Source organism: Antechinus flavipes, chromosome 3, assembly GCF_016432865.1.
Source record: "Antechinus flavipes isolate AdamAnt ecotype Samford, QLD, Australia chromosome 3, AdamAnt_v2, whole genome shotgun sequence".
Classification (NCBI taxonomy): domain Eukaryota; kingdom Metazoa; phylum Chordata; class Mammalia; order Dasyuromorphia; family Dasyuridae; genus Antechinus; species Antechinus flavipes.
In genome coordinates, this window is record NC_067400.1 from 632,723,744 (window position 1) to 632,749,611 (window position 25,868).

The 25,868-nt window shown below is 41.3% G+C and overlaps 1 protein-coding gene across 7 annotated transcripts in view; it reads right to left on the bottom strand.

Annotated features, from left to right (window-relative positions):
• The window catches only part of LOC127556826 (zinc finger protein 883-like), a 64,904-nt gene that overhangs the window by 27,893 nt on the left and 11,143 nt on the right, over positions 1-25,868 (bottom strand). For 5 of the 7 annotated variants that reach the window (XM_051990274.1, XM_051990273.1, XM_051990272.1 and 2 more), the window contains exons 3-5: positions 25,492-25,618; positions 24,490-24,585; positions 18,496-20,437 (exon numbers count right to left, since the gene is read on the bottom strand). In XM_051990274.1, the coding sequence (XP_051846234.1) occupies positions 18,558-20,437; positions 24,490-24,585; positions 25,492-25,618 (2,103 nt within the window). In that variant the 3' untranslated portion in view covers positions 18,496-18,557. Of the gene's footprint in view, positions 1-18,495; positions 20,438-24,489; positions 24,586-25,491; positions 25,619-25,868 lie in introns of those variants that run through there. The other 2 variants (XM_051990277.1, XM_051990276.1) reach the window with 2 other exon arrangements.

The window sequence follows — 25,868 nt, forward strand, 5'->3', positions numbered from 1 at the left end:
ACACCTTAAAGCTCTTTGGGCCAGAGAGCACTATGGGAGAAAACCCATAATCCCATTCTCTCAGAAGGTTCACATATAAGGCGAGACAGCCATTCCAGAATACACTTTTTCCTCTTGGCTGGCTGATCGCGCTGGACTCGAGAGGAACGACTCTGCTGCAGAGAACACTTTTGACGGATTTCAATGGAGCTACGCCAGAAGCCCTCTCTCCACGGCAAGTTGGTGTCTGGGCTCCCCAGAAGGAGATAAGAGAGACCTTCCATCTCTGTCTTGGTTGGAGGCAGAAGAAAGCAGAGGCAGAGGCTGAAGGACAGAACCTTTGGATTTGGAGACATCCGAAGGGCTCCAAGCCTCTAAACCGGCTGTGCCTCTGAGAAGAACTAACTCCAACATTTGAACTCTAACATTTGGCGCCCAAGCGTGGGAACCAAGGACCCTACTTTCACTGAAGAAGTCTCCAGTGACCAGGAACTGAGTGAGTACAACCTTTTTTGGCTGAAATGGGACAGATCCTAGGTAAAGATTCTCCATCCCCCACCCCAACCCCCCCAACCCCAGACCCACCCAAGAGTGGTGCTATAGAAAGCCTGCTTAAGCTCATAGAAGATCAAGGGCTACTTGTAACTTGGGGACAGGCAGCTAGACTTCTGGCTACATTAAAACGCACCTCCCCTTGGTTCTTAGAGGAAAAGCAAATCTCTCTAAAAAACTGGGCATTGGTTGGTCAACAGATCTCTGCATATAACAATGAAAACGGTCCTCGTTCAGTTTCCATTGCAGTGTTCTATTTATACAATACAATACAGATGGCCTTAAAATACTGGGATAGCCAAAGGGGGAAGCCTGAGATAAAGGAGGAAGACAAAGAACAGATTAATGGCCATATCCCCACAGGGCAGGGAGACTTAAGTGAGGCTCAAGGGTGGGGTGAATCTGAGGCAGCCTCAGCCCCACCTGAGGAGCAGGTAATTGACTCTCCTTCATCAACTCCACCCTCCGGGATGGAGGGAGGAGGGGTAGTGGGGGGGGGCAGTGACAGCTCCAGCACCTCCCCCCCGGCATCCAGCACCTCCCCCCCAGCATCCAGCTCCTCCTATGAGTAGATTGCAAAAGGGACTAATTAAGGCCAGAGAAGAAGGGAAAAATGTATCAGAATTTCAACACCACATTTTTCCTGTAATTCAACAGTTTAATTCTTCAGGTCAAGAAAGTAGAAGATACTCACCTTTTGATATAGAAATCCTCAAAGACCTGAAAAAAGCTTGCACTCTTTATGGGGCTACATCAGCTTATGTTAAGATGCTATTACAAAATTTGTCTTTTGAAATCTTGACCCCTAATGACTGGAAATCGATAGCAAAAATATGCCTAGAACCTGGACAGAACTACTTGTGGCTTTCTGAATATAGTGAGCTCTGTAGGATACAAGCCCAACAAAATATTCAAAGTGGAGTTCATACGGCAATCACCTGTGACCTACTAACAGGTACAGGTCCTTATGCAGATGTCACAGCACAAATTAGTTATTCTGTAGCAGCATATCAGCAAATTGCTGATAATGCTATCAAAGCGTGGGCTTCCCTCCACAATAAAGACGACAAAGGGGGGGGGCCTTCACAAAAATAACACAAGGGCCAAATGAACCCTTTGCTGACTTTGTGGGACGCTTACAGACAGCTATCATAAGAACAAATGGAGAAAATGCAATAACAGACATTTTGATAAGGCAACTTGCTAAGGAAAATGCTAATGAGGTTTGCAGAAGAATTATACTAGGACTGCGCAAGGATGCTCCTTTAGAGGAACTCATAAGACGCTGTGCCACAGTGGGCACAGGTGCCTTTTATAGCCAGGCTATGATGCAGACTTCCCAAAATCCAAACATGAGAAGACAGAGTCCCTCTTGGCAAGGGACTTCCAGAGAGACTCGTAGATGCTTTCAGTGTGGAAAAGTAGGACATCTGAAAGCTCAATGTTGGTATAGAGATAGAATGGGAAGACAAGGTGGGAGAACAAGACCCCAAACCCCATGTCCAAAATGCAACAGAGGCTTCCATTGGGCCTCAGAATGTAGACAGATTCAGGGAAGCAGGATGGGGGGCCCAGCCCCAGGGCCCAAGGCAAAAAACACTTGGGGCATGATGGCAGCCAATGGTGCACCCAGAGAGTGCCTAGAAGTCCAGTACCCAGACATGACCAATCAGCCAGAAAGCCATATGATGGGAGAAGGGGATTACACAGTCAACCAGCCAGGAAGCAACCTGATGGCAGAAGGGAATTACAATTGGGGAGAATAGAGCTGTATGCAGCTGGGACAACTGAGATACCCCCTGGAGAGGTGAAATCTGTTCCTCTCCAGCCTATGGATCCCCTACCTCCAGGCACAGTAGGCTTGACCATTTCACCTCCTTGTATGTACAAAACAGTGACCATCCACACACTGATGTGGGAAACTGGGGAATGTGTAGATAATATCCCAGTCACTAATACAGGTAGACAATGTGTGACTTATCACCCAGGAGACGTAGTAGCATCAGGTTTACTCATACAGAATCCTAATAAGCAGCCTTGTGATAGTCACCCAGGTTCTGACTCCAGACCACAAAAACCAGAAATATATTGGACAGCAGCAGTAACGGCTGACCGACCTATGCTCACTATCTATATAAATGGCCTATCATTGGAAGGATTGGTAGACACAGGTGCGGATCATACAGTTATTAGAGGTGCCAGTTGGCCCAGTCACTGGCCAAAGATTAAAGCAGACACCTATATGTCTGGAGTAGGAGGATCAATAGCAGCTGAAGTTAGTGCTGTAGTGCTGCCCCTATGAGATGGACTTTTGAAGGCAAAACAGGAGTTTTTACTCCTTTTATAGTTGAAAAAATCCCCATCAATCTGTGGGGAAGAGACGTTTTACAACAATTGGGGTTAAAAATGAGTACTTCGGTTTTTTAAGCAGGGCTGCTGTTGAAGGCCTGCCAACACTTTCACCTATTCCTATCCAATGGAAAACTGATACACCAGTGTGGATAGAACAGTGGCCCTTAAGTAGCGATAAAATTCAGGCCTTATTAGATATAGTACAGGAGCAGCTTGAACAAGGGCATTTACAACCTTCTCTAAGTCCTTGGAATTCACCAGTGTTCGTTGTAAAAAAGAAATCGGGAAAATGGAGGATGCTCACTGATTTAAGAAAAGTGAACGAACAGATGGAAACTATGGGAACTCTTCGAAACAGAGACATTAAGACACTCCTCCAAAAACAAAAGAAAGAGGGAGCCACGGGTAACCCTAGAGAACTTCTAAATTTAGTTCTCTATACCATTAATTTTTTAATCTTTGATAAAGATGCACTGGCTCCAGCAGACAGGTTTTATAACCCACCAGAAGAGCAGTGTCCAGTACGAGCAGCTCCACTATCTTTAGATAATCGCCAGGTGATGTGGAGAGACCCAGAAAGTGGTGAATGGAAGGGACCAGATAGGCTAACTGCTTGGGGGAGAGGATTTGCTTGCATCTCTACAGGTGGAGAAGGAATCAGATGGGTGCCTACGAGCCGCATTCGCCTTGTCCATCGCAGAAAGATGGAGCAGACCCTTGAAACAAAGGAGAAGACCCAAGAAATATCGGGTGGTTCTGTTGCTGATTGTGCTCACAAGAATTATTAGATTCCTGGCACATGAACTAATGGACAATGGAATCCTATTGGACTGTTTCTAGGACTTAGGGACATGTGTAAATTTTCAGATTGATTCTTGTTATTTGTTACATTACTACTAGCCTGTGTTATATTGCTATGTGCTCATGTAAATTATGTATAATGCCTCCCATATTGATGGATTTATGTGTACCCCCTCAGAAACCCCCTATGTTTTAAAACAAAAGAAAGGGGGAGATGTTGGAATCCTTACTAACTGCTAAGTAATTAGAGTTGATCTAATCTTACAAGAAGTTGTTTTGGCCAGAACCTGAAACAAGGTACTAAGTAGAACTAATCAAGACAAGGCTTGTGTTCCCACCTTTACTCATTGGAGTCCATAAGTATGCTAGCTTCACAAAGTACACTTTCTAACTTCAAGAGAGTCCACACCTTAAAGCTCTTTGGGCCAGAGAGCACTATGGGAGAAAACCCATAATCCCATTCTTTCAGAAGGTTCACATATAAGGCGAGACAGCCATTCCAGAATACACTTTTTTCCTCTTGGCTGGCTGATCGCGCTGGACTCGAGAGGAACGACTCTGCTGCAGAGAACACTTTTGACGGACTTCAGTGGAGCTACGCCAGAAGCCCTCTCTCCGCGGCAAGTTGGTGTCTGGGCTCCCCAGAAGGAGATAAGAGAGACCTTCCATCTCTGTCTTGGTTGGAGGCAGAAGAAAGCAGAGGCAGAGGCTGAAGGACAGAACCTTTGGATTTGGAGACATCCGAAGGACTCCAAGCCTCTAAACCGGCTGTGCCTCTGAGAAGAACTAACTCCAACATTTGAACTCTAACACTTTCCCTCGATGGAAAAATCAGAACTAAACATTTATCCTGAACCAATTTCCTTTCTTCCCTAAAAGGGGAGAATGTTTACATTTTTAAAAATTAATTTTAAAAGTTTACATGTTTTTATTGAGATCTTAACAGACACTCCCCTCCAAAAAAACCAAAAGTATTTGTGCATGCATAATAGCATAGAAAAAGAGAGGTGTGAGTAAGGATTCTTTTTTTCATTCTTGTATAAATTACTTGTTTCTATTTATTTCTTTGTACAATTTATCCCAATCTATATGATCTTTTATATCCCACCTTATCCTATCCTGTCTCCCTCTTATTTCTTTATAGTTTTTGGAGAATGTTATACTTTCTAGTTTGTATGTATATATATGTATTGTGTATGTATTGCTCCCCTTTAATCCATTCCAGATATGAGTAGAATTTCAGAAGTATCAGCCTGCCTCCCCCATCTAATTTCTCCACATCAGTTCTTGCTCTCTCACCTCATTCATATGGCCTATTTACTGTTTTTTTTCTATATAATTTTACTTTTTAGAATCCCATCATACTCAGCTCTACCCCAATCTTTCTTTTAAGCTACCCAATTGTTGATGACAATCTTAGACATATGGTTTACATTTCCTTGTTTAAAACATAAACAGTTTTTTCTTATTGAATCTCTTGAAATCAGTCTTTGATGTTGGCTTTTTATATGTCAAATTTTCTGTTAAGTTTCAGTTGAGGATTTTTACCATGTCCAACTTACTTTTCTTATTTTTGATTACATGATAAATTCGGTCTGGAATGTTCCAGCTTTTCCTTCTCTAAAATCTCTTTAGTTCCCTCAGATTCCTTTAGCCGGGAGACCAAGAATGAAACCCTGAATTCCACTTAATCTCAGACCGGAACATTCTCCTCCATGATAATGGTTCATCCCAGTCACCAACCGCGGGGTATTTGCCTGGGAGCATCGACCTGAAAATGTTCTGCCATCTCAAGACAGAAGATCCTGAGGGGCATGAAGTCAAATTAGAGAGCCAGATGGGCATTTGCAAAAAACAGTCCCAGAAGTAGCTGTCCACTATCAAAAAACACGTTTTTATACAGGAAATGTACCTGATTGTAATTTTGTGACACCCCCTCCTCTGAGACCAGCCAGTCTTTTTTCTACAATGTTGAACTAAGATGGGGGAAGAAAAAGATTCATTAATGTAATTTGCTTGTGAAGAGCTTCAGATGCTTTTGTGATGGAATTCAGGGTAATAGAATCTCTTCTTTAAAAAAGCTTTATGAGTTTAGCACATTAGGGAAGCCCTTCAGCTACCACTCAGTGCTCATTAAATATCATCTTTTGCTAAGGAAGACTCATCTGAATATGATAAATGTGGAAAAACTTTTGACAAGAGGTCAAATCTTCCTGAAGACAGAACTCATATTTCAGAAAATCCCTTTGAATGTGATATGTGGATAAGCCTTCAGTCACAAAATTCAGTTGAACCGTCAGTCAAAATGGACCACAGGAAAAGGAATTCTAGATAAATGATCACCCATGGCACTCGAGGTGACACAGCCAATAGCACATACTCATTTAATGCAACACAAAAAACCAAAACAGACAGGAAAAACTTCCCTCTCGGTTTGAGAGGCCAAGGGGATTAAATTCCTGTGGAGAAATAGGAGCGCTTCTGTGTTCTCTTCTCTAGCCCTTTTTCCCTCCCTCATCCACTCTTCAATTACTTATCCTGTTTTATCCCCCTATTGAAATTTGTCCAAAACTACCCCCCAAAACTACCTAGCTTGTGACTAGGTGCTTTGTGTTAGGATCAGACCATCCCTGAAAGTCGGGGGAGAGGAGAAAGAAGCGAAGGTTGAATTCTTGTTTTTTCTTCTCTTTGGACCCAGGAAAATATTTCCAGAATTGCATGCTTTTTCCCAAGTATATAGTAGAAGGATTAAGCCTGTATAGCTGGGTATAGTAATGCTTAGTACAGCACAAAAAGGGAGCTATGGAAGAATAGGATTCCCTATTGCCTGGCTTATAAGGATACAGGGAAAAGGCATCTGTTAACTGTCGGTAGTTCTGGTACTGCCTCAGGACAAAGCTGGTTCTGGTCAGCAGCGGTTTCACTGAGTGTGAAGAACTACCCTTGGTTCTATTTGAGATGGCACTCAAGAAAACGGCTGGTGACTGGGATGAGCCATGGAGGAGAATGAGCGGGTCTGAGGAAGGGCTGTACCCTCTGATCTGTGTCTCAGGGGCTGGTTGCTTCCTTGCCATGAGGGCAAAGCCTTCGGTTATGGATGAAACAGACTCTCCACCGAGCTGCCCTTGTGGGAGAACTCCCCGTTGGGATTCAGAACTCCAGGTGATTTACAACTGTGGGCTATAAAATCTGTAACAAGTCACGAGAGCCTTCGTAACCTATTTATCAGGGGCCCCAGATCTGTCCCTGCGGCTTGAGGGTGGCCAGTATTTATACAGATTGCACACAAAACAAAGAATAAGGCAGTTTGGTCTCATGACTGATACTAGAAGTAGGGAAAACTCTGTGACTCGTTGATGGGCGTGTTCATCAAACAAAACTACTTTATCAGCAGGCTTTTAAGTTACTAACTGAAAGTTCCCCCCCAGTAAATGTATTCTACCCGCCACCTCAGTAGCGCTTTTCCTAGCAACAAGCATCTAGTGTTTTGCTCAGCAATGTCCTTGGAAATAAAGATAGTAGGTCCAAAGGAAAGGTCATAGTGGAGCAGGGGCAGTGATTCATCCAAGTGAGCCGTGTTGGGGCTACAATAACAAGCTCCACAGTTAACATAATGCAATGCTCTATTACAGTCATATGATTTTAGCCTATAATCTAATACTAGATTATAGTATTATATGTACTATATACTATATCATATATACTATATAGATACAGTATACACATTCACTAATACCTAATATCGATATCACTAATACATAAGAGATTATTTGGTCCTAACATATTTAATTTTTATCTTAATAGCATAATTTATCATAAACATTTTATTTCATTATTTTGTTTAATTTTTATTTTGTTTAATTCATTAATGTGATCCCTGACACTCATCAAATTACAATATACTGAATAAATGCTGAGTAATTTGAGGAGGGGGTATCAAAATTATCCTCACACTACAACTCTCTAGGCTAATAATCTCCTCTGGGGAATTCTAGGCAACCATAGCCTAGAAATTCCCTCTTTAACAGCCTGGCTGCTCCTTCAGACTTACTTCCTCCTTCCCAGACATAGTCTCCCACATTACAGTAGCAATTGTTCTTCTGTCCACAGGCTTCTGCATCAGTTCACACAAATCCTCCCAGGTTTCCCTAAATCCTCCCTTTAATAATTTTTATGTACATTTTAATTTTTAGGTTATACATGAACATTCATTTTCCACATATTTCCATAAGAGTTATGTTGGGAGAGAAAAATCAAACAAAAGGGAAAAACCATAAAGAAAAAAAAAAAACGGTGAAAATAGTATGCTGCAATCTGCGAAATTCAGACTCTCTGGATGTAGATGGCATTTTCCATCCAAATTTATCAGGATTGCCTTGGATCACTGAAGCTCTGAGAAGAGCCAAGTCTATCACAGTTGATCATCGCACCCTCTTGCTGTGACTGTGTACAGTGTTCTCCTGGTTCTACTTACTTCCTTCAACATCATAATTTCTTAAGATAGGATACTTGGTTCAAGGGCCATAAGTTGTTCAGTCCACTGGGCAGCAAGGGGACTCAGGAGAGCACTGGGCCTAGAGTCAAGAAGACCCGAGTTAAATCTGGCCTCTGACACTTGCTAGCTGTGTGATCCTGAATAAGGCCCTTAACTTTTATCTGCCTTCTTCAAGTGTAAAATGGGAGTCATAATAGCACATATTTCAGAGTTATTATCATGATCACATGAACTAACATTTTAGAGATTTTGCACATTACTAGGCATATGGTAGCTTCTTAATAAATATTTATTCCCTTCTTACCTATACTTTCTACAAAAGGCTGCTATGATTACTTTTTTTACATATGAGTCTTTTCCTTTTTCCTTTTATCTCTGGGGTACAAGCCTAGTAGTAGTTCTAATACCAAGTACTGATCCACTCAATGGTTATGTACCTTAGTAATTTATTGAATATTGTTTAATTTTTTCTTTCTTTTATTATTTTTTTGCAAGGCTATTGGGATTAGGGATTTTTCTAGGGTCACACAGCTAGTAAATGTTGTGTCTGAAATCATATTTGAACTCAGGTCTTCCTGACCCCAAAGCTATTGTTTTAGCTACTGCTCCAACTAGTTGCCCTATTTATTTTTTAAATTTAAAGCTTATTTCAAAATTAATAAAGATCTATCTCACACACCTCTCCCACCTCACTGAAAAAGGAAAAAATATAAATATACGTAGTTAAACAAAACAACTTTCTACTTTGATCCCGTCCAAAAAATATAATTACTTCCATTTGTCACCCAAGTTTATCTCCCATCAGAACTTAAAATGCCAAATGTATGCTTGCCAAAAATACTAATTTATGGAGAACTCACACAGGGCAAATGCTCACAAGGTGGTCCGAAAGACTGGTACAAGGACATTTTCAGGGTCCCTCTTAAGAACTTCAAAGTTGACTGTATGACATGGGAGACCCTGGCACAGGAACACCCAGCATGGCGTGCCCTCATCAGAGAAGGTGGTGTGCTGCATGAGCAAAGCAGAATTGAATTAGCTCAGAAGAAACACAAGATGAGCAAAGTTAAGAGAATCCACCCCAAATCTTCATAGGGACTCTTTGTGTCCAACCTGTGGCCAGGCACTTTTAGCTCATGTTGGTCTGATCATCCATCATTGGATACACTGTGACTCTATTTTAATATAGTGACATCACTTTTGGTCCTCTTTGAGAATAAAGGTCAACAACCACCAACAAATCAGGATTTAAAAGCCTTAAACATGCGCTGGAATATATTGAAGGGTTGTGGGTGGTGACATGGTCTGACCTGCACTTTAGGAAGATTATTTTGATGCTGAGTGGAAGATGAACTGGAATGGGAAGAGACTTCTGGCCAGGAGAGTAACTGTCAGGCACTGAAGTAGTCCAGGTGAGAAGTGGTCAGTCTCCACTAGGGCTGTGACAGCATCAAAAGAAAAAAGGGGAGAAGAGAAATGTAGAAAGAGAAACAACCAGATGTAGTAGTGGATTGCATATGTGACATGAGTGAAAGGAGAAGTAAGAAAATGACAACTATTTTCAACTTAGGTGAACAGCAGAACAATGAAAGGTCATCAAGTAATATGGTAGGGAAGGAGAAGAGGGTCCAGGACAGAACAATTCTATGGGATGCTAAGGGTTAATGGACATGACCTGAATGAGGATATAATGAGAGAAACTGAGAAGGGGGCAAAGTGATAGTCAGCATTTTTGTCCCATTCACCCAACACAACTCCACAATAACCTAGAAAATGTGCCAGACCAAATTCTGATTGGGAAAGAAAATCACTGTAAAAACATCAAAAAGATATAAATTAGACAAAAATTCAGCATAGATCCCCCCAGATCTGAGAAGAACCCAACGCTAACATAAGGCCCAAATTAAAAAAAAAAAAAAACAGGAGCAAAAATAAGGAAACAAAAAAAAATTATCATAAAAACCCATGATGACAAGAAAATGTAAGACTTACACAGAAGAAAAAATGACTTGGGGATATTTACTAGTAAAGCTTCAAAGAAAAATGCAAATGCCCAGTAAGAACTCTTAAAAGACTTAAAGAAAAATATTTTTAAAAACCAAAAAAAAATAATAATAATAACAATAAATAAGAGCAACAGAAGGGGGAAATAAGAAAAGAAATAAAAGCTAGCAAAAAAGTTATGAAAAATTAATTACTTTGTAAAAAGAGATTCAAAATATTACAAGGAAAGGCATAATATGTCATGGAATATATCCATATACAGAGACAGAGATCCCAAAAAGAAAATCTACAGGAACCTCATAGGTAAATTCCAAGACCCATGATCAAAGAGAAAATGTTATAAACTACAAAAAACAAAACTGAAATACACTGGAGCCACAATTAGAATCACATAAGACCTATCAGCTACAATAAAAGATCACAGATCTTGAAATACTATACATCTAAGATCAAAAGAGCTATAGGTGTGGTTGAAAATATTATATCTGCAAAATTAACCATAATCATGAAAGAAAAAAAAAAAACAGGCATTCAATGAATTGCCAGACTTTCAGGATTTTGTTGCAAAAAACTTTGAATTTAATAGAAAATTTTATGTATAAAAGACAAGAGAAACATAAGGTAAACATCAAATACTAATTTCAAAGGACTCAATAAAGACAAACTGTTTATTTTATATGTGGAAATGTAAGCCATATGTCTAAGATTGTCATCAGTAATTGGGTAGTTCAAAAGAAAGACTGAAGTAAAGCGGAGTATGATGTGATTCTAAAAAGCAAAACCATGTAGGAAAAGGCAAAAACAGCAATTATGTTATATGAATGGGTATGAGATCAAGAATTAACACAGAAAAATTAGATGGGGGAGGAGGGTTGGTAGCTCTGAAATCCTATTCACATGCAGAATGGGTTAAAGAGGGAAATGTATATATATACACGTATGTAAATGCATATATATATGTAGAAAATCTTCCCCTCTGATTTCTTTATAAACTTTGAAGAGTTTTTATCCTTCTTTCTCTCTCTCTCTCTCTCTCTCTCTCTCTGTTTATGGATATATTTATATGTGTATATAAATGCATATATATATATACTTACCAGAGGGGCAGATTTCTTTATAAACTCTCAGAGTATATAAAAAAAAAGTTTATAAAAACCCCAGAGTGGAAGAAAATAGGATAAATTGGGGCACAGAAGAGTGTATAGATTAATGGAAATGAGATAAAGTTAGATTAATAGGAATGAGATAAAGAGGGAGGGAAAGGATAGGGGGAGAAGATAAAGAAAGGATCCTTGGAGTGGGCAGTTACATAATAGAAAAGCAAGTTAGGGAGTAGAAATAAAGAAGAATCAATAGGAGTAGGAAATAAGAGATACACACAAACACAACAATAATGATCAGGAGGAGAATTTATTAAGAAAAAAAAATTCAGGGTAGTATTCATTGATCTCAAAGTTCTTAGAATTTCTTGTTGCACAGGGAGAATTGAATTCAGAAGGCATAAATAATCTGGGAAGAAAAACAAAAATGCAAGCAGTTTATATTCATCTCCCAGTGTTCTTTCTTTGGGTGTAGCTGCTTTTGCCCATCGTTGATCAATTGAAACTGAATTACCTCTCTTTATCGAAGAGATCCACTTCCATCAGAATACATCCTCATACAATATCGTTGTCGAAGTGTATAATGATCTCCTGGTTCTGCTCATTTCACTCAGCATCAGTCCATGTAGGTCTCTCCAAGCCTCTCTGTATTCATCCTGCTGGTCATTTCTTACAGAACAATAATATTCCATAACGTTCATATACTACAATTTACTCAGCCATTCTCCCATTGATGGGCATCCATTCATTTTCCAGTTTCTGGCCACTACAAACAGGGCTGCCACAAACATTTTGGCACATACAGGTCCCTTTCCCTTCTTTAAAATCTCTTTGGGGTATAAGCCCAGTAGTAGCACTGCTGGATCAAAGGGGATGCACAGTTTGATAACTTTTTGAGCATAGTTCCAAATCGCTCTCCAGAATGGCTGGATGTTTTCACAATTCCACCAACAATGTATTAGTGTCCCTGTTTTCCCACATCCCCTCCAACATTCCGCATTATCTTTCCCTGTCATTCTAGCCAATCTGACAGGTGTGTAGTGGTATCTCAGAGTTGTCTTAATTTGCATTTCTCTGATTAATAATGATTTGGAACATATTTTCATATGGCTATAAATAGTTTTAATTTCTTCGTCTGAGAATTGTCTGTTCATATCCTTTGACCATTTATCAATTGGAGAATGGCTTGATGAAAATAACTTCAATCTGCATTTAGACAATATAGTTCTTTCTCTGAATGTAAATGGCAATTTTCTATCATAAGTCCTTGGGAATAGTCTTGGATCACTGAATTTCTGAGAAGAGTTAAAGCCTTCAAAGTTGATCACTGCACAGTGTTAATGTGTACAACATTCTCCTGATTCTGCTCCAGCATCAATTCACATCAGTGATAAAAGGTTTTGCTGAACTCCACCTGCTCATCATTTCTTGTAACACAATATATTCCATTACATATACACAACTTCTTTAGCCATTCCTCAGTTGATTGGCATCCTCTCCAATCCTTTGCCACCACAAATATTTGTATACATGTCAGTCCTTTTCCATTTTTTATGATCTCTTTGGGATACTGACCTAGTAGGAGTATTTCTAGATCAAAAGGTATGGACATTTTTATAGCTCTCTGAAGTACTTTCAAATTGCTCTCCAGAATGGATGGGTTTCACAATAGTATCAATAATGCATTAATATTCCAGTTTTCCCATATCTTCTCCAACATTCATCATTTTCCTTTTCTGTCATATTAGTCACTCTGATAGGGTGAAATGTTTTAATGTTTTCAGAATGGTTTTAATGTGCATTTCTCTAATCAATAATGAATTAGAACATTTTTTATTACTTTAGATTTGATTTCTTCATCTAAAAACTGCCTATTCATATACTTTGATCACTTCTCAATTGGGTAATTTCTTGAATTCTTGTATATTTGACTCTATTTTGCTAATTTTTAAGAAATCAGGCCTTTATAAATTTGTAAAAAAAAAAATTCACTTATGACTACTATGTATTTCCCTCCATTCTATTTTTCCCATTTATGATTTTCTCTCCTTTCACTGTGATTCCTAAAAAATATTTTGCTTCTGACCACTGCCTCCCCAATCCATCTTCCTTCCTTATATAACCACTCTTTCTCTTATCTCCTCCCCCTCTTTCTTCCTTTTAGGGTAAGTTAGATATTTATATCCGATTTAGTGTGTATATTATTCCCTCTTTGAGGCAATTCCAATGAGAATAAGAAAGAATTGCCCCCCAACTTCCCTTATCATCTCCCATAAATAATCTTTTATGTGAAATAATTTACTCCTTCTATCTCTTTCATACCCTTTAATTTTATTTTTTTAAAAACATCACACCCATGCCTTTTGTCTATATATATGCCTTCTAATTGCCCAAATAATGAGAAAGATTTTAGGAGTTACAAGTACCATCTTCCTATATAGGAATGTAAATAATTTAACTTTATTGAATCCCTTATGATTTCTTTCCTGTTTAGCTTTTTGTGCTTCTCTTAAAATCTTGTATTTGAAAGTCAAATTTTCTATTCTGCACTGGTCTTTTCATCAAGAATATTTAAAGTCCTCTATTCAATGAATTTTCATTTTTTTCTCCTAAAGATTAATATTCAGGTTTTCTGGGTAATTCTTGGTTAATCCTAGCTCCATTACCATTAGAAACATCATATTCCAAGTCCTCCAATCCTTTAATACAGAAGCTGCTAAGTCTTGTGTTATCCAGACTGTGACTTCATGATATTGAAATCTTTCTGACTGCTTGTGATATCTTCTCCTTTACCCAGGAGCTCTGGAATTTGGCTATAATATTCCTGGGAGTTTTCATTTGGGGATATCTTTCAGGAAGTAACTGATGGATGCTTTCAATTTCTACATTGCCCTTTGGTTCTAGAATATCAGGGCAATTTTCTTTGATAATTTGTTGAAATAATGATTGCTAATTAAGACAACTCTGAGATACCACTACACACCTGTCAGACTGGATAAGATAACAGGAAAAAATAATGATGAATGTTGGAGGGGATGCGGGAAAACGGGGACACTGATGCATTGTTGGTGGAGTTGTGAACAAATCCAACCATTCTGGAGAGCGATCTGGAATTATGCCCCAAAAGTTATCAAATGTGCATCCCCTTTATTCAGCAGTGTTTCTACTGGGCTTATACCCCAAAGAGATACTAAAGAAGGGAAAGGGACCTGTATGTGCCAAAATGTTTGTAGCAGCCCTGTTTGTAGTGGCTAGAAACTGGAAAATGAATGGATGCCCATCAATTGGAGAATGGCTGAATAAATTGTGGTTTATGAACATTATGGAATATTATTGTTCAGTAAGAAATGACCAGCAGGATGAACACAGAGAGGCTTGGAGAGACTTACATGAACTGATGCTGAGTGAAATGAGCAGAACCAAGAGATCATTATACACTTCGACAATGATACTGTATGAGGATGTATTCTGATGGAAGTGGATTTCTTTGACAAAGAGAAGATCTAACTCAGTTTCAATTGATCAAGGATGGACAGAAACAGCTACACCCAAAGAAAGAACACTGGGAAATGAATGTAAACTGTTTGCATTTTTGTTTTTCTTTCCGGGTTATTTTTACCTTCTGAATCCAATTCTTCCCGTGCAACAAGAGAACTGTTAGGTTCTGCACACATATATTGTATCTAGGATATTTTGTGACATATTTAACATGTATAGGACTGCTTGCCATCTGGGGGAGGGGGTGAAGGGAGGGAGGGGAAAAATCGGAACAGAAGTGAGTGCAAGGGATAATGTTGTAAAAAATTACCCTGGCATGGGTTCTGTCAATAAAAAGTTATAATTATTTTTAAAAAATTGATTGTTAGTCTCTTTCCAGATCAGTTGTTTTTCCAATGAAATCTTTCAGAGTCTTCCATGTCATATAATCAGTTCTAAAGTTCTTCAGAGAGACCTGGAGGTTATTCTTGTATCACTTTTTCTGACCACCTTCTTGTGAGCGCTTATCCTATGTGAGTTTTCCATAAAATAGTCTTTGGGCATTTGTACAAAGTGGCCAGCCCAATGGAGTTCTGCCCTCTGTAGAGCTGAAATGCTTGGCAGCTTAATTCAAGCAACGACCTCGGTGTCTGGCCCCTGATCCTGCCAGGGGAACTTCAGAATCTTCCTAAGACAATTCAATGGCAGCAATTCCCTCTCCTGGCATAGTACTGATGGATTGTCCAGGTTTCACAGGCCGATGGCAATGAGGTCGGCACTATGGTTCTGTAGCCCTTCAGTCTGGGAGCCATTCCAATGCTTCTCCCCTCCTGTATTTTTCTTGGGAGCCCCCCAAACCCTGAGCAATTGCCAACGTTCCCCACAGGGCTGGTGTGGTGCTGGCTGATGGAGGACCTGGGTTTTTTTGGTGTTAACTGTTGGGCCAAAATTACCACGAGCAGGAGAGAGTCGATCCATATTTTGTTGCATCTTGGCTTCAGAGGCTGCACTGAGGGCACAATCGACTGCACACAAAAGGTCCTGCGCCAGCTCTCCCTCCGCTCCAGTTTTGGCTTCTAGCCTTTGCAAGGGGAAGAATTTACCCTCACTTTGGCAGGTGACTTTGATTCCAGGTTTGTCCTCATTGAAGGCACTTAACAACATGGCTGAAAACATTAAGTTAAAAAGCCTGGGAGCGAGCACATGGCCCTGTCTCACTCCCCTGGTGACGGGGAAAGCTCGAGAGCATTACTTGTTGTCCAGAACCCGGGCAAGCATGCCGACATGGAACTGACCTTCTGTACGATGAACTTCTCTGGGCAAACACATTTTGACATTTTCCATAAGCCCTCGTGACTGATGGTGTCAAGGGCCTTGTTTAGATCTGCAAATGTGGTATAGAGACTGTTCTGTTCCTGGCACTTCTCCTGAAATTGTTGGGCAGTTAACACCATATAGACTGTTCCTAATTTTTGTGCTTTTACTAAGCTATTTATTCTCCTGCTGCGATTTTTTCTTCGTTTTTCTTTTTCCAATTATCCCTTTACTCTATTAAAAAAAAATTGTTCCTTTTTCCCTTAATTTTTCTTCATTTCTTCTAAGAACTCTTGTTGTGTCCAATATGCATTTTTTTTTTTTTTTTTTTTTTTAGTGCTTCGATTGTAGAGGTTTTCAAGTCATTGTCATTTTCTGGTTTGGGTCTTGAGCGTCCCTGCCACCACAGTAGTGACTTATGATCAGGCTCCCTTTTTTTTTTTTTTTTTTTTACTGTTTGCTCCTTTGAAAAGGACTTTCTTGACTTTAGCCTTCATGTTAGAAACGGACTTTGCTTACCACAAGGTAGATGTTTGAGCTGAACTTTTTCCCCGCTGCTTTTACTGCCAATTCTAAGATACCTAAGTTTTTAGTGATTCCAAAGTGGTGTGATTCAAAGAAAGATCTGACCACTGACTTCTTGGTCTGTACACTGGTCCTTAAAAAAGTAAGCTCTCTGGTCTCTCCTCATGATCTTGACTGCTCCTCTACAATCTGAAACTCTGACCAGGGACGCAGTAATGGATGTCTGCCCAGAACTGCCAAATGTCTACCTATCCTTTGCACCATACTAGCTCAAAGGTCACCTGACCTTCCTTTTTTTGGTTAAGTGTAGTCCCCTTACTATCCCAGTGCTAATGCCTCTGTTGTGATTGTCTCTAGAGCCCATGGCCAATACCAATTCATTCCAATGTACCACGCTCCCAGCTAGCTCGCATTCCAGTGTCCACAAACCTTTTTTTTTTATTTCTTCCTAAGTTACCCTGGACAGGAACAATGATTCACAGAAATGCTTTTTGTTTTGAGGTACATTTGTTAAATTTAAATTGTTAAAGAGAGGTGTATTGCAAGAGCTAAGCAAGCATGTTGTTCTTACTCCACCACTTGGCTCCCGTCACTATTTTCTTTTATAAGCATGCACCTGATCTGTTCAATTTTTCAAGCTTTGTATACTTAAGTTCTACAAAATGACTTGTGATATAGCTGCAAAATTAAGCCGGTGAGGTCTCCTTCCCAGAATACTGGAACAGGTTGTGGAAACACAGATTTTGAACTTAAAAAGCCTACAGAAGTCATTGAGAGCAGTCCTACTCATTTAAAGATGAATAAATTGAGGCACAGAAAGGTTGTTCCTTGGGCAGAATAGCTAGAGAGCATCTGAGATAGGAATTGAATACCTCTTCCTAAATCTAAACCTACTGCCCTATCATTTCAATACACTGTCTTCCTCTATCATTTTGAATTATAAGTGACTCAACTGTCCATACATTTTAGCCATTGCCTCCACTATGAACCTTATGTCCCAAGTAATAGCAATAGCTAGCATTTATTTAGTTATTTCATATATACCAAACACCTTACAGACATCATCTCATTTGTACTTATGCCAATCTGAAGAAGTGTTATTAGCATACAAATAATTCTTTATTTCTTTACAATTGCATGTAAATTTTTTTAAAAAACATTTAAAAATTTTTGAAGTCCTAACTCACCCGCTTTTCAAGTCCCCCTCATTAAGAAGGCAAGAAATACGATATAGGGTTATGCATGTGCAGTCAAGCAAAACACATTTCCAGAAGCAAAGTTGTAAAAGACCAAAAAAATTAAAAAACACAAGAAAACAAAAGTTTAAAAATATGCTTTTATCTGAATTCAGATTCCATCAGCTCTTTCTTTGGAGGTGCATGGCATTTTTCATCATAAATCTTTCAAATTTTCATGAATCATTGTATTGCTGAGAATAGTTAAGACATTCACATTTGATCTCATTGCTGTTACTATGTACAGTATGCTGGTTCTGCTCAGTTCGTATCTTTACCAAGTTTTTCTGAGAGCATTTGTGCATCATTTCTTATAGCACAATAGTATTCCACCACAATTATAACCTACAACTTGTTCAGTCACTCCCCAATTGATATTTGCCACTGTGAAATGAGTTGTCATTTTTTTTGTACGCAAAATCTCTTTGGAAAACAGATTTAGTAGCGGTAATTGCTAGGTCAAAGCGTATTTATGGCTTTATAGCCCCTTTGGGCAGTATTCCAAATTGCTCACCAGAATGATTGGATTAACTCATTACTCCCTGAACAGTGCCCCAGTATCCCAATTTTCCTGAATCCCCTCCAACATTTGTCATATTTCAGTATCTCTGCCAAGAAAACCCAAAATTGGTTCAGTAAAAGTCAGACACAAGTGAAAAACTACTGAACAACAAGCTTTTAATTATGCCATTTAAATTATCTCATTCAATATAGTAAGAATTTCTATATTGTATGAATTCTTTGGTGGATATTGAGGGATGACTGTTGGCAGAAGCTTTTCCCACAAAGATTACATTCATGAGGTTTCTCTCCAGTGTGGATCATCTTATGTAGAACAAGTTTAGAGCTTTGTCTGAAACTTTTTCCACATTGATTACATTCATATGGTTTTTCTCCAGTGTGAATTCTCTTATGTTGAGCAAGATTGGAGCTTCCTCTAAAAGCCTTTCCACACTGATTACATTCATAAGGTTTCTCTCCAGTGTGGATTCTCTCATGTGCAGCAAGATCAGAACTCTCTCGGAAACTCTTTCCACATTGATTACATTCATAAGGTTTCTCTCCAGTGTGGATTCTCTGATGACTAACAAGACTAGAGCGGTGTCTAAAAGCATTTCCACACTGTTTACACTCATAAGGTTTCTCTCCAGTGTGGATTCTCTGATGCAGAGCCAGGCTGACATTTCTTCTGAAAGTTTTTCTACATTGATTACATTCATAAGGTTTTTCTCCAGTGTGGATTCTCTGATGTAGAACAAGACTATAGCTGCATCGGAATGTCTTTCCACATTGATTACATTCATAGGGTTTCTCTCCAGTGTGGATTTTCTGATGGGTAGTAAGACTAGAGCTAAATCTGAAAGTCTTTCCACACTGATTACATTCATAGGGTTTTTCTCCAGTGTGGATTCTCTGATGTAGGGTAAGATTCGATGCATTTGTAAAAGTCTTTCCACACTGATTACATTCACAAAATTTCCTTCCAGTGTGGATTCTTTGATGTTTAGCAAGACTAGAACTGTATCTGAAAGTCTTTTCACAATAATTACAGTCATAAGGTTTCTCCCCAGTATGGCTCCTCCAATGTAAAGCAAGTTTAGAGCTCTGTCTAAAACTTTTTCCACATTGAGTACATTCATAAGGTTTTTCTCCAGTGTGAATTCTCTTATGTTGAGCAAGACTGGACTTTCCTCTAAAAGCCTTTCCACACTGATTACATTCATATGGCTTCTCTCCATTGTGCATTCTCTGATGTTCTGCAAGATCAGAGCTCTCCATGAAACTCTTTGCACAATGATTACATTCATAAGGTCTCTCTCCAGTGTGAATTCTCTGATGCTTAACAAAACTTGCTCTCCGAGTGAAAGCCTTTCCACATTGACTGCATTCATAAGGTTTCTCTCCAGCGAGTCTTTTCTGATGGGAAATAAGGGATATGTTTTTACTGAAAGTTTTACCACATTCAGGATTTTCATGAAACTTCTCTTCAGGGTGAATGCTCTTGTGGGAAATAAGGGATGATTGTTGCTTGAAGACCTTTCTGCATACCATACATTTATGTAACTTTTCACTAGTGTGAAATTTATGATGTTGAATAAGGGAGGATTCTTGCTGAAGGGCTTTCCCACATTCAAGATGTCCAAATGTCTTTCCATTGTCGATTTTCTGTTGATCAATGAGTTTTGAATGATGACAGAAACCCTTTTTGCTTTCATTACCCATAAAAAGTATATCTCCACTATGACTTTTCTGATGTTTAATTAGGTCTGAATTCAAGCAGAAGACCATCTCATATTTATTATATTGAGAAGTCTGGACTGCAGGAAGCTTCTCATTTGATTCAGAAAGCTCTTCTTGTTGCATAAAGCTTTCCTTGTACTTACTATCCTGAGGACATTTAGTTTCTGAAGTCATTTTTTTACAATGAATTAGGATTGAAGATTGTTTGAAGTGACTCTTTTGTTTTTTCTCTATCTTCTTACCAGAATCACATATTTCTCTCAAATTGGGGACACAGTGACCATCATTCATGAATCTTTGTTCTTCCACAGAAATGCTCAGCTTTGCAGTAATCTCCCTCATTTCAAGCCTGGTCAGTCCATCTGAACAAAACAAAAAAGAAACACCTTTATTTCTTGTTAGAATCCTTACAAGCTGTTAAGTCATTAGAATTGATAGAGATAATAATTATCTAGTTTGGATGGTTCAGTATGATTGATCTGATGTTACAAGGAGATGTTATGGGCCAGAAGAAACAAGGTACTAAGTAGAACTGATAGAAACAATGCTTGTATTCACACCTTTAGAGAGCTCATATAAGCAAGAAGCTCTTAGGGCCAAAGAGCACTTGGGACAGACACAGCGCACTCTGGGAGGAAGCCCACAAGCCCACTCTGGGAGGAGGAGTCAGATTCATTCCAACTTTCACTTGGTGCTGGTTGGAGATATTTGGAAGAAGAGAAGCCGAAGCTGGGAGAGGCAAAAGATTAGAGGCAAGAGCTCTTGGAACGAAGGAGAGATAGGCCTCTAAGAAAGCTAACCGGGCCCCAGGAAGAACATTCAGAAACAGGAGAAAATAAATGTTTGGATCTTATCAGCTGGCTACATTTTGGAGTGATTTTTACTTTCAACTGAAACTAAGGCTGCCTCAAGAAACCTTCTCCCAGAGAGAACCATCATAGTATATGTTAAAGAAGAGAACACCACAATTTCTGGACACATACAAATATACACAAATATATAATCTTCCCTCCTTGACAAAAAGCTAAACTGATTTATAATCTATTTCTGTAGAGAGAGAGGAGAGTCTTCAAACTTAAATAGACAGAATCAACCATTTACAAATGCTATTACCCTGGGATGATTTAATTTAAAATAACAGTGGATCCTCAGAACAAACCCACACCAGCCAAGACCAGAAGTTTTCATACGTTCCTAACTCAGGCCATGAATACTCACGACAGAGCAACCTGACCCACATTCCTACTGTTGAGACTCAAACTTATATTCTCTGAATGGGGGAGTTCTGTTTACAATATTAGATGGCTTTTCTCCATTGAACATTTGTTTCTTAAAACTTTGCATTTCAAATTTTCTCCCTCCCTTCATTCCCCTTCGTCAAGAAAGCAAGCAATTTCACATAAGTTATACATGTGCAATCATGCAAAACTTATTTCCACATGTTTCATGTTGTGAAACAAAACTCAGGCAAAAAGTCCCTCCAAGAATAATAAAGTAAAAAATAAAGCATTTTTTAATATGCATTCAGACTCCATCACTTCTTTCTCTGGAGATGGACAGAATTTTTCAGCAAAAGTCCTTCAGAAATTCTTGGATCGTTATATTGCCGAGAATGGCTAAGTCATTCCCGGTTCATCATCAGATAATCCTGCTCTTGCTGTGTACACTGTTCTGGTTCTGCTCGCTTCATTTTGCTTCATTTCAGGTGAATCTCTCTGGGTATTTCTGAGTAGTCTGCTTGCCCTTCATTCTCCAAGAGGACCAATGACATCATGAGGGGGAGGTCCTGACTTGCAGGGGGATTGAATGGAAGCCGAGGCAGACCTTTGCAAAGTCATCAGCCACCTTCTCTTTTCCAGTCATTGGAGTTCAGGAGGAAGACAAAAGTCAAGATGGCTGCAAAGGCCCAGGATGCAGGAAGGAAATGGGTTTCTTTTCATTAAGGTCTTCCCTGGGTCTCAGTCAGTCTGAGGCAATGTCCGTTCAATGAGTATGGGCTGGGGAAGAAAACGACCTAGTCTGACAGCCCAAAAGAATCAGTGTGGGAGGGAAAAACCTTCAGAGCTTTTATCTAGAACAGAAAACGATGGCTCCTTACCCTCACTCCTGGCTACCCAAACTCCAACAATGAGCAGGAGAGGCCTGGGCTGGGACCGGTTATTGGCCTTTCAAGGAAAGCCAGAGTGACTTGGGGTTAAAGACCTAAGCAAGTGGCTCCGTCTGAATCACAGTGGGCTTTTCCAAAGCATGTTGTTTCACAGCTATATGACGAGCTTCGAGAACTGAGGTAAGAGATCCCCTCTGGTGGATGCTGTAGATCCCTTGTGAAAGAATTCGCACCCAAAGTCTGTGTGGCAAAAGGGAATTTATTTTCACTGACAGCTTTCTTAGTGAGCAAAGAATCCTGGCAGGACAGTTTTGCAGAGATGGGTTTACAATGAGAAGAAACTATCTTCATCAGTGGGCCTTCCTCATTAGGAATTAGCAAAGATTCGGGGTTCAGAGTAGCCTTTTATTTAGCCTTCTGAGGCTTTGGGGGGGTTTTCCCAGGCCCCTGAACTGGGAGCAGTTCGAGGGATTAATCTCCAATAGAGGGTGGTGATTCTGCCCCTGGCCAAGATCTCCAATTGAATGAAACCACTTAACTTGGGAAGGGAGTTATCTGGGAAAGGTGTTTAGGCTCAAGAACACTCTTCCCCGAAAAGGGGGATGCAGTTTCAGGGCCCCCCCCCCCAAAGGTTAAAGAGGATATAATTTATATCATTTTTCCCCAAAAGATTTCAGTTTACATCATATATCTCAAGAAATCATAAGTGAATACTGCATAAGCCAAGTGTTTCTGGGGGGGGGGGGAATAAGTAAATAAAGAGTTTTTTTAAAAATTAACCCCCAAACTCAAAGATATCTTACACAAATTAAGCAACCAAAAATCTTGTTTCTTTGCACAAAGTAAGGTGATAACTGTGCCACAAGGACAGAACCATATGTGATAAAGGAGCAAAAGGAAAAGCAGAAAGAGAAGGAGAAAAAGCAGCAGCGCTGCTGAACCTGAATTGGGGTTGGGTGTCCAGAGGGCAGCCGCTATTGTTGTGTTTTGTCCTTTGTTCTCAAAGAGGGGCAATGGCAGCCCAAGGGGGATGTCTTGAGATGCACCACAATTAGCACCAGTGGTCCAATGGCTGAACCAAAAGCCCGTCCCAGTCCTCATCCTTGGGCCCATCACTCCCCTTTCCCTGATGCTTCTCCCTCTCTGTTTTCCTCTTCTCATGTCCAAAACTGATCCCATTATCGCTCCCCCGACTCCCCCATCTTCCCACATGCCAAGGATGTGGACAGTCCCCCGGTCCACTATCCACCCCTTCCCCAAGGGGACGCCGTCCCCTCCCCATCCTCCCCCTCCACAGTCCATCTCCTGGAAAGTCCTGCTGACCCACCTCCCCCCAGCTCCTCTCCCCCAACGTGGCTAGTCTCCAGGTTCAGGCGCAGTGACCCCACACCCGCCGTTGGGTCTCCCCCCAGCTCAGCTGTCCAAGTCCTCTCCTTAAGGCTGACCTCGGACCCCGTCACTGCCTCCCCCCACAAGCTCCCATGGCTCCCCAGCACCAGGAGCACCATAAAACCCCTTGGGGGCCCCTTTCCTGGCTCCTTCCTCTCTTGCCCCCCTCCTCACACACTACCCTCTGCGGCAAAGGCCCCCTTTCTCTTCCCTGCCCAGGACAAGCTAGCTCCAGTCTCCGTGGGTCCCCCGGCTGCCCCTCTTGCCTAGAAGGCTCCCCCGGTCCCCTCGGGACCCAGCCCCAGCCCACCCCCACAAAGAGCCCATCCCCTCCTCCTCGTTCTGGGCGCCGTCCCTCCCTTGGCTCCCCCTAAGCCATCCTGAGACCAGCAGCTCTTCACGCTCTGTCCCCAGTGTTTTCCTCACTGGTCACTGAGCTCCTGGAGAGCGGGGACGCCCCTGCCTTTCTCTGAATGCCCGGCACACAGTAGGTCTGGCACACAGTAGGCCCGGCACACAGGAGGCCCGGCACACAGTAGGCCCGGCACACAGCAGGTCCAGCACACAGTAAGCCCTTAATTAATGCTGGATGACAGGAGGAAGGGCTCAGAAAGAGGCTGGGGGGAGCCTTTTGGCTGCGGCCTTTTGGGACATCTTCAGGAGGGTTCCCTGAGCCAGAGTTCCAAAGAGCGGCTCTAATAACATCCCGGTTTTATCACTGGGAGGGAGAGAAAGGGAGGGCACCCAGCCCCTGCCTTTCACAGACCGGGAATCTGAGGTTCGGGCCTTTCCCACTGCTAACAAGTGACAGAGAAAGAGCTGGGAATGGTGGTCCCGCCCCCGGTCCTGCCCCCCTCCCTGGGACTCGGGGCTGCCTCTTGGGAAACAGCCCTCACGCACCTGCTTCCCCTCACTCACCTGGGCAGGGGCCACTGGGGTCTGCTCGCTCAAGCATCCACGGACCGTCCCCTCGCTCAAAATGGGAAAGCAAATCTTCTCTGGGAAGAGGAAGTCCTGGGCAGGGGAACAAGGCAGGGATGAGGAGGAGGGACACTTGTGCCTCGGTTCTCTTTAGGGCAGGGGGGCAGGCAAGGAGGGCACAGGGGTCCCCGGGACTCCCCAAGAACCTCTACGATGTTTATTGTTGGGAGCTTTGGTGGGGGATGGGCAGAAGATCATTGGAAGCTGGGGGGGAGGGGAGAGAGCTGGGGCTGGATTCAGGAAGCGCTCGGGGTCTTATGGGCCAAGAGCCAGGCCAGTCACTTAACCTCGGTTTGCCTGAGTTTCCTCAACTGTAAAATGGGGATAATAATGTCACTGACTCCCTGGCTCCTCCTGCAGAGCGGATCAGATCATGTTTGGATTTGGGTTTTTTTAAGCCTCTAAAACCAAGTACATACAAATGGGGATTGCCCTCCTTTGCCATCATTTGCACTGGAATTCTGGGAAGGAGGAGGGGAAGAACAAGGACACGCTTGCTCCCAGACTTCTGAGAGGCGGACCAGGTGCTGGGAGCTGCCCACTGCTAACAAGAACCTCCCAAAGGCCAGACCCGACCCAAACAAGCAGCAGCTCCACTGGGAGCGAGGGGGTTCCAGAGAGTTGTCAGACAGCATTCATGCAGAGGGAGGTTAGACTGGTCCCCTCCGTGCTGACTCCCAGGCTGAGGTTCACCCTGGCGTGATCTGTGACCTCAGACTCCCCAGAACCACTAAGAGGCCACAAGGGAAACTCCCAGCTTTCCAACCCAGGCTGCAAAGACCTTTCCCAGGAAAACCTGGAGGTGGGAGGACTGCCTCTGACATCACAGAGCCACATTTGGTCCTTTCCAAGTACTGGTAAATTCTCCCAACCCAAACACTGGGAGTTGTTGGATGACGGCAGCCCCTTTGATGGAGTTTCTAGGGGAAGTGTCCTTACCCAGGGAGAGCAGATTCTGGACATTCTCCAGCGTGACCTCCTTGTACAGCTCCTTCTGAGAAGGGTCCAAGAGGCCCCACTCCTTTGGGGTGAAGTCCACGACTATATCCTGGAAGGTCACCAAAGCCTAAACGAACAAAAGGCAGAGGAGTTAAGACTGGAAAGAGACTTTCTTGTGTTCCCTTTCCTGGAAAACTACCTTCACATGCAATTCAAAAAAATAAAATATTAACATGTTTTTCAAATGTTATTTCAGTATAGTCTTGAAAAGGCAAGAAGTCTTAATTTTTAAAATTTATTCTAAATGTAACGACCACCCCAAAAAGGGGAAATATTCCGATAACTAAAGCAAAAGAGGATCGATTAAGAATGAAATC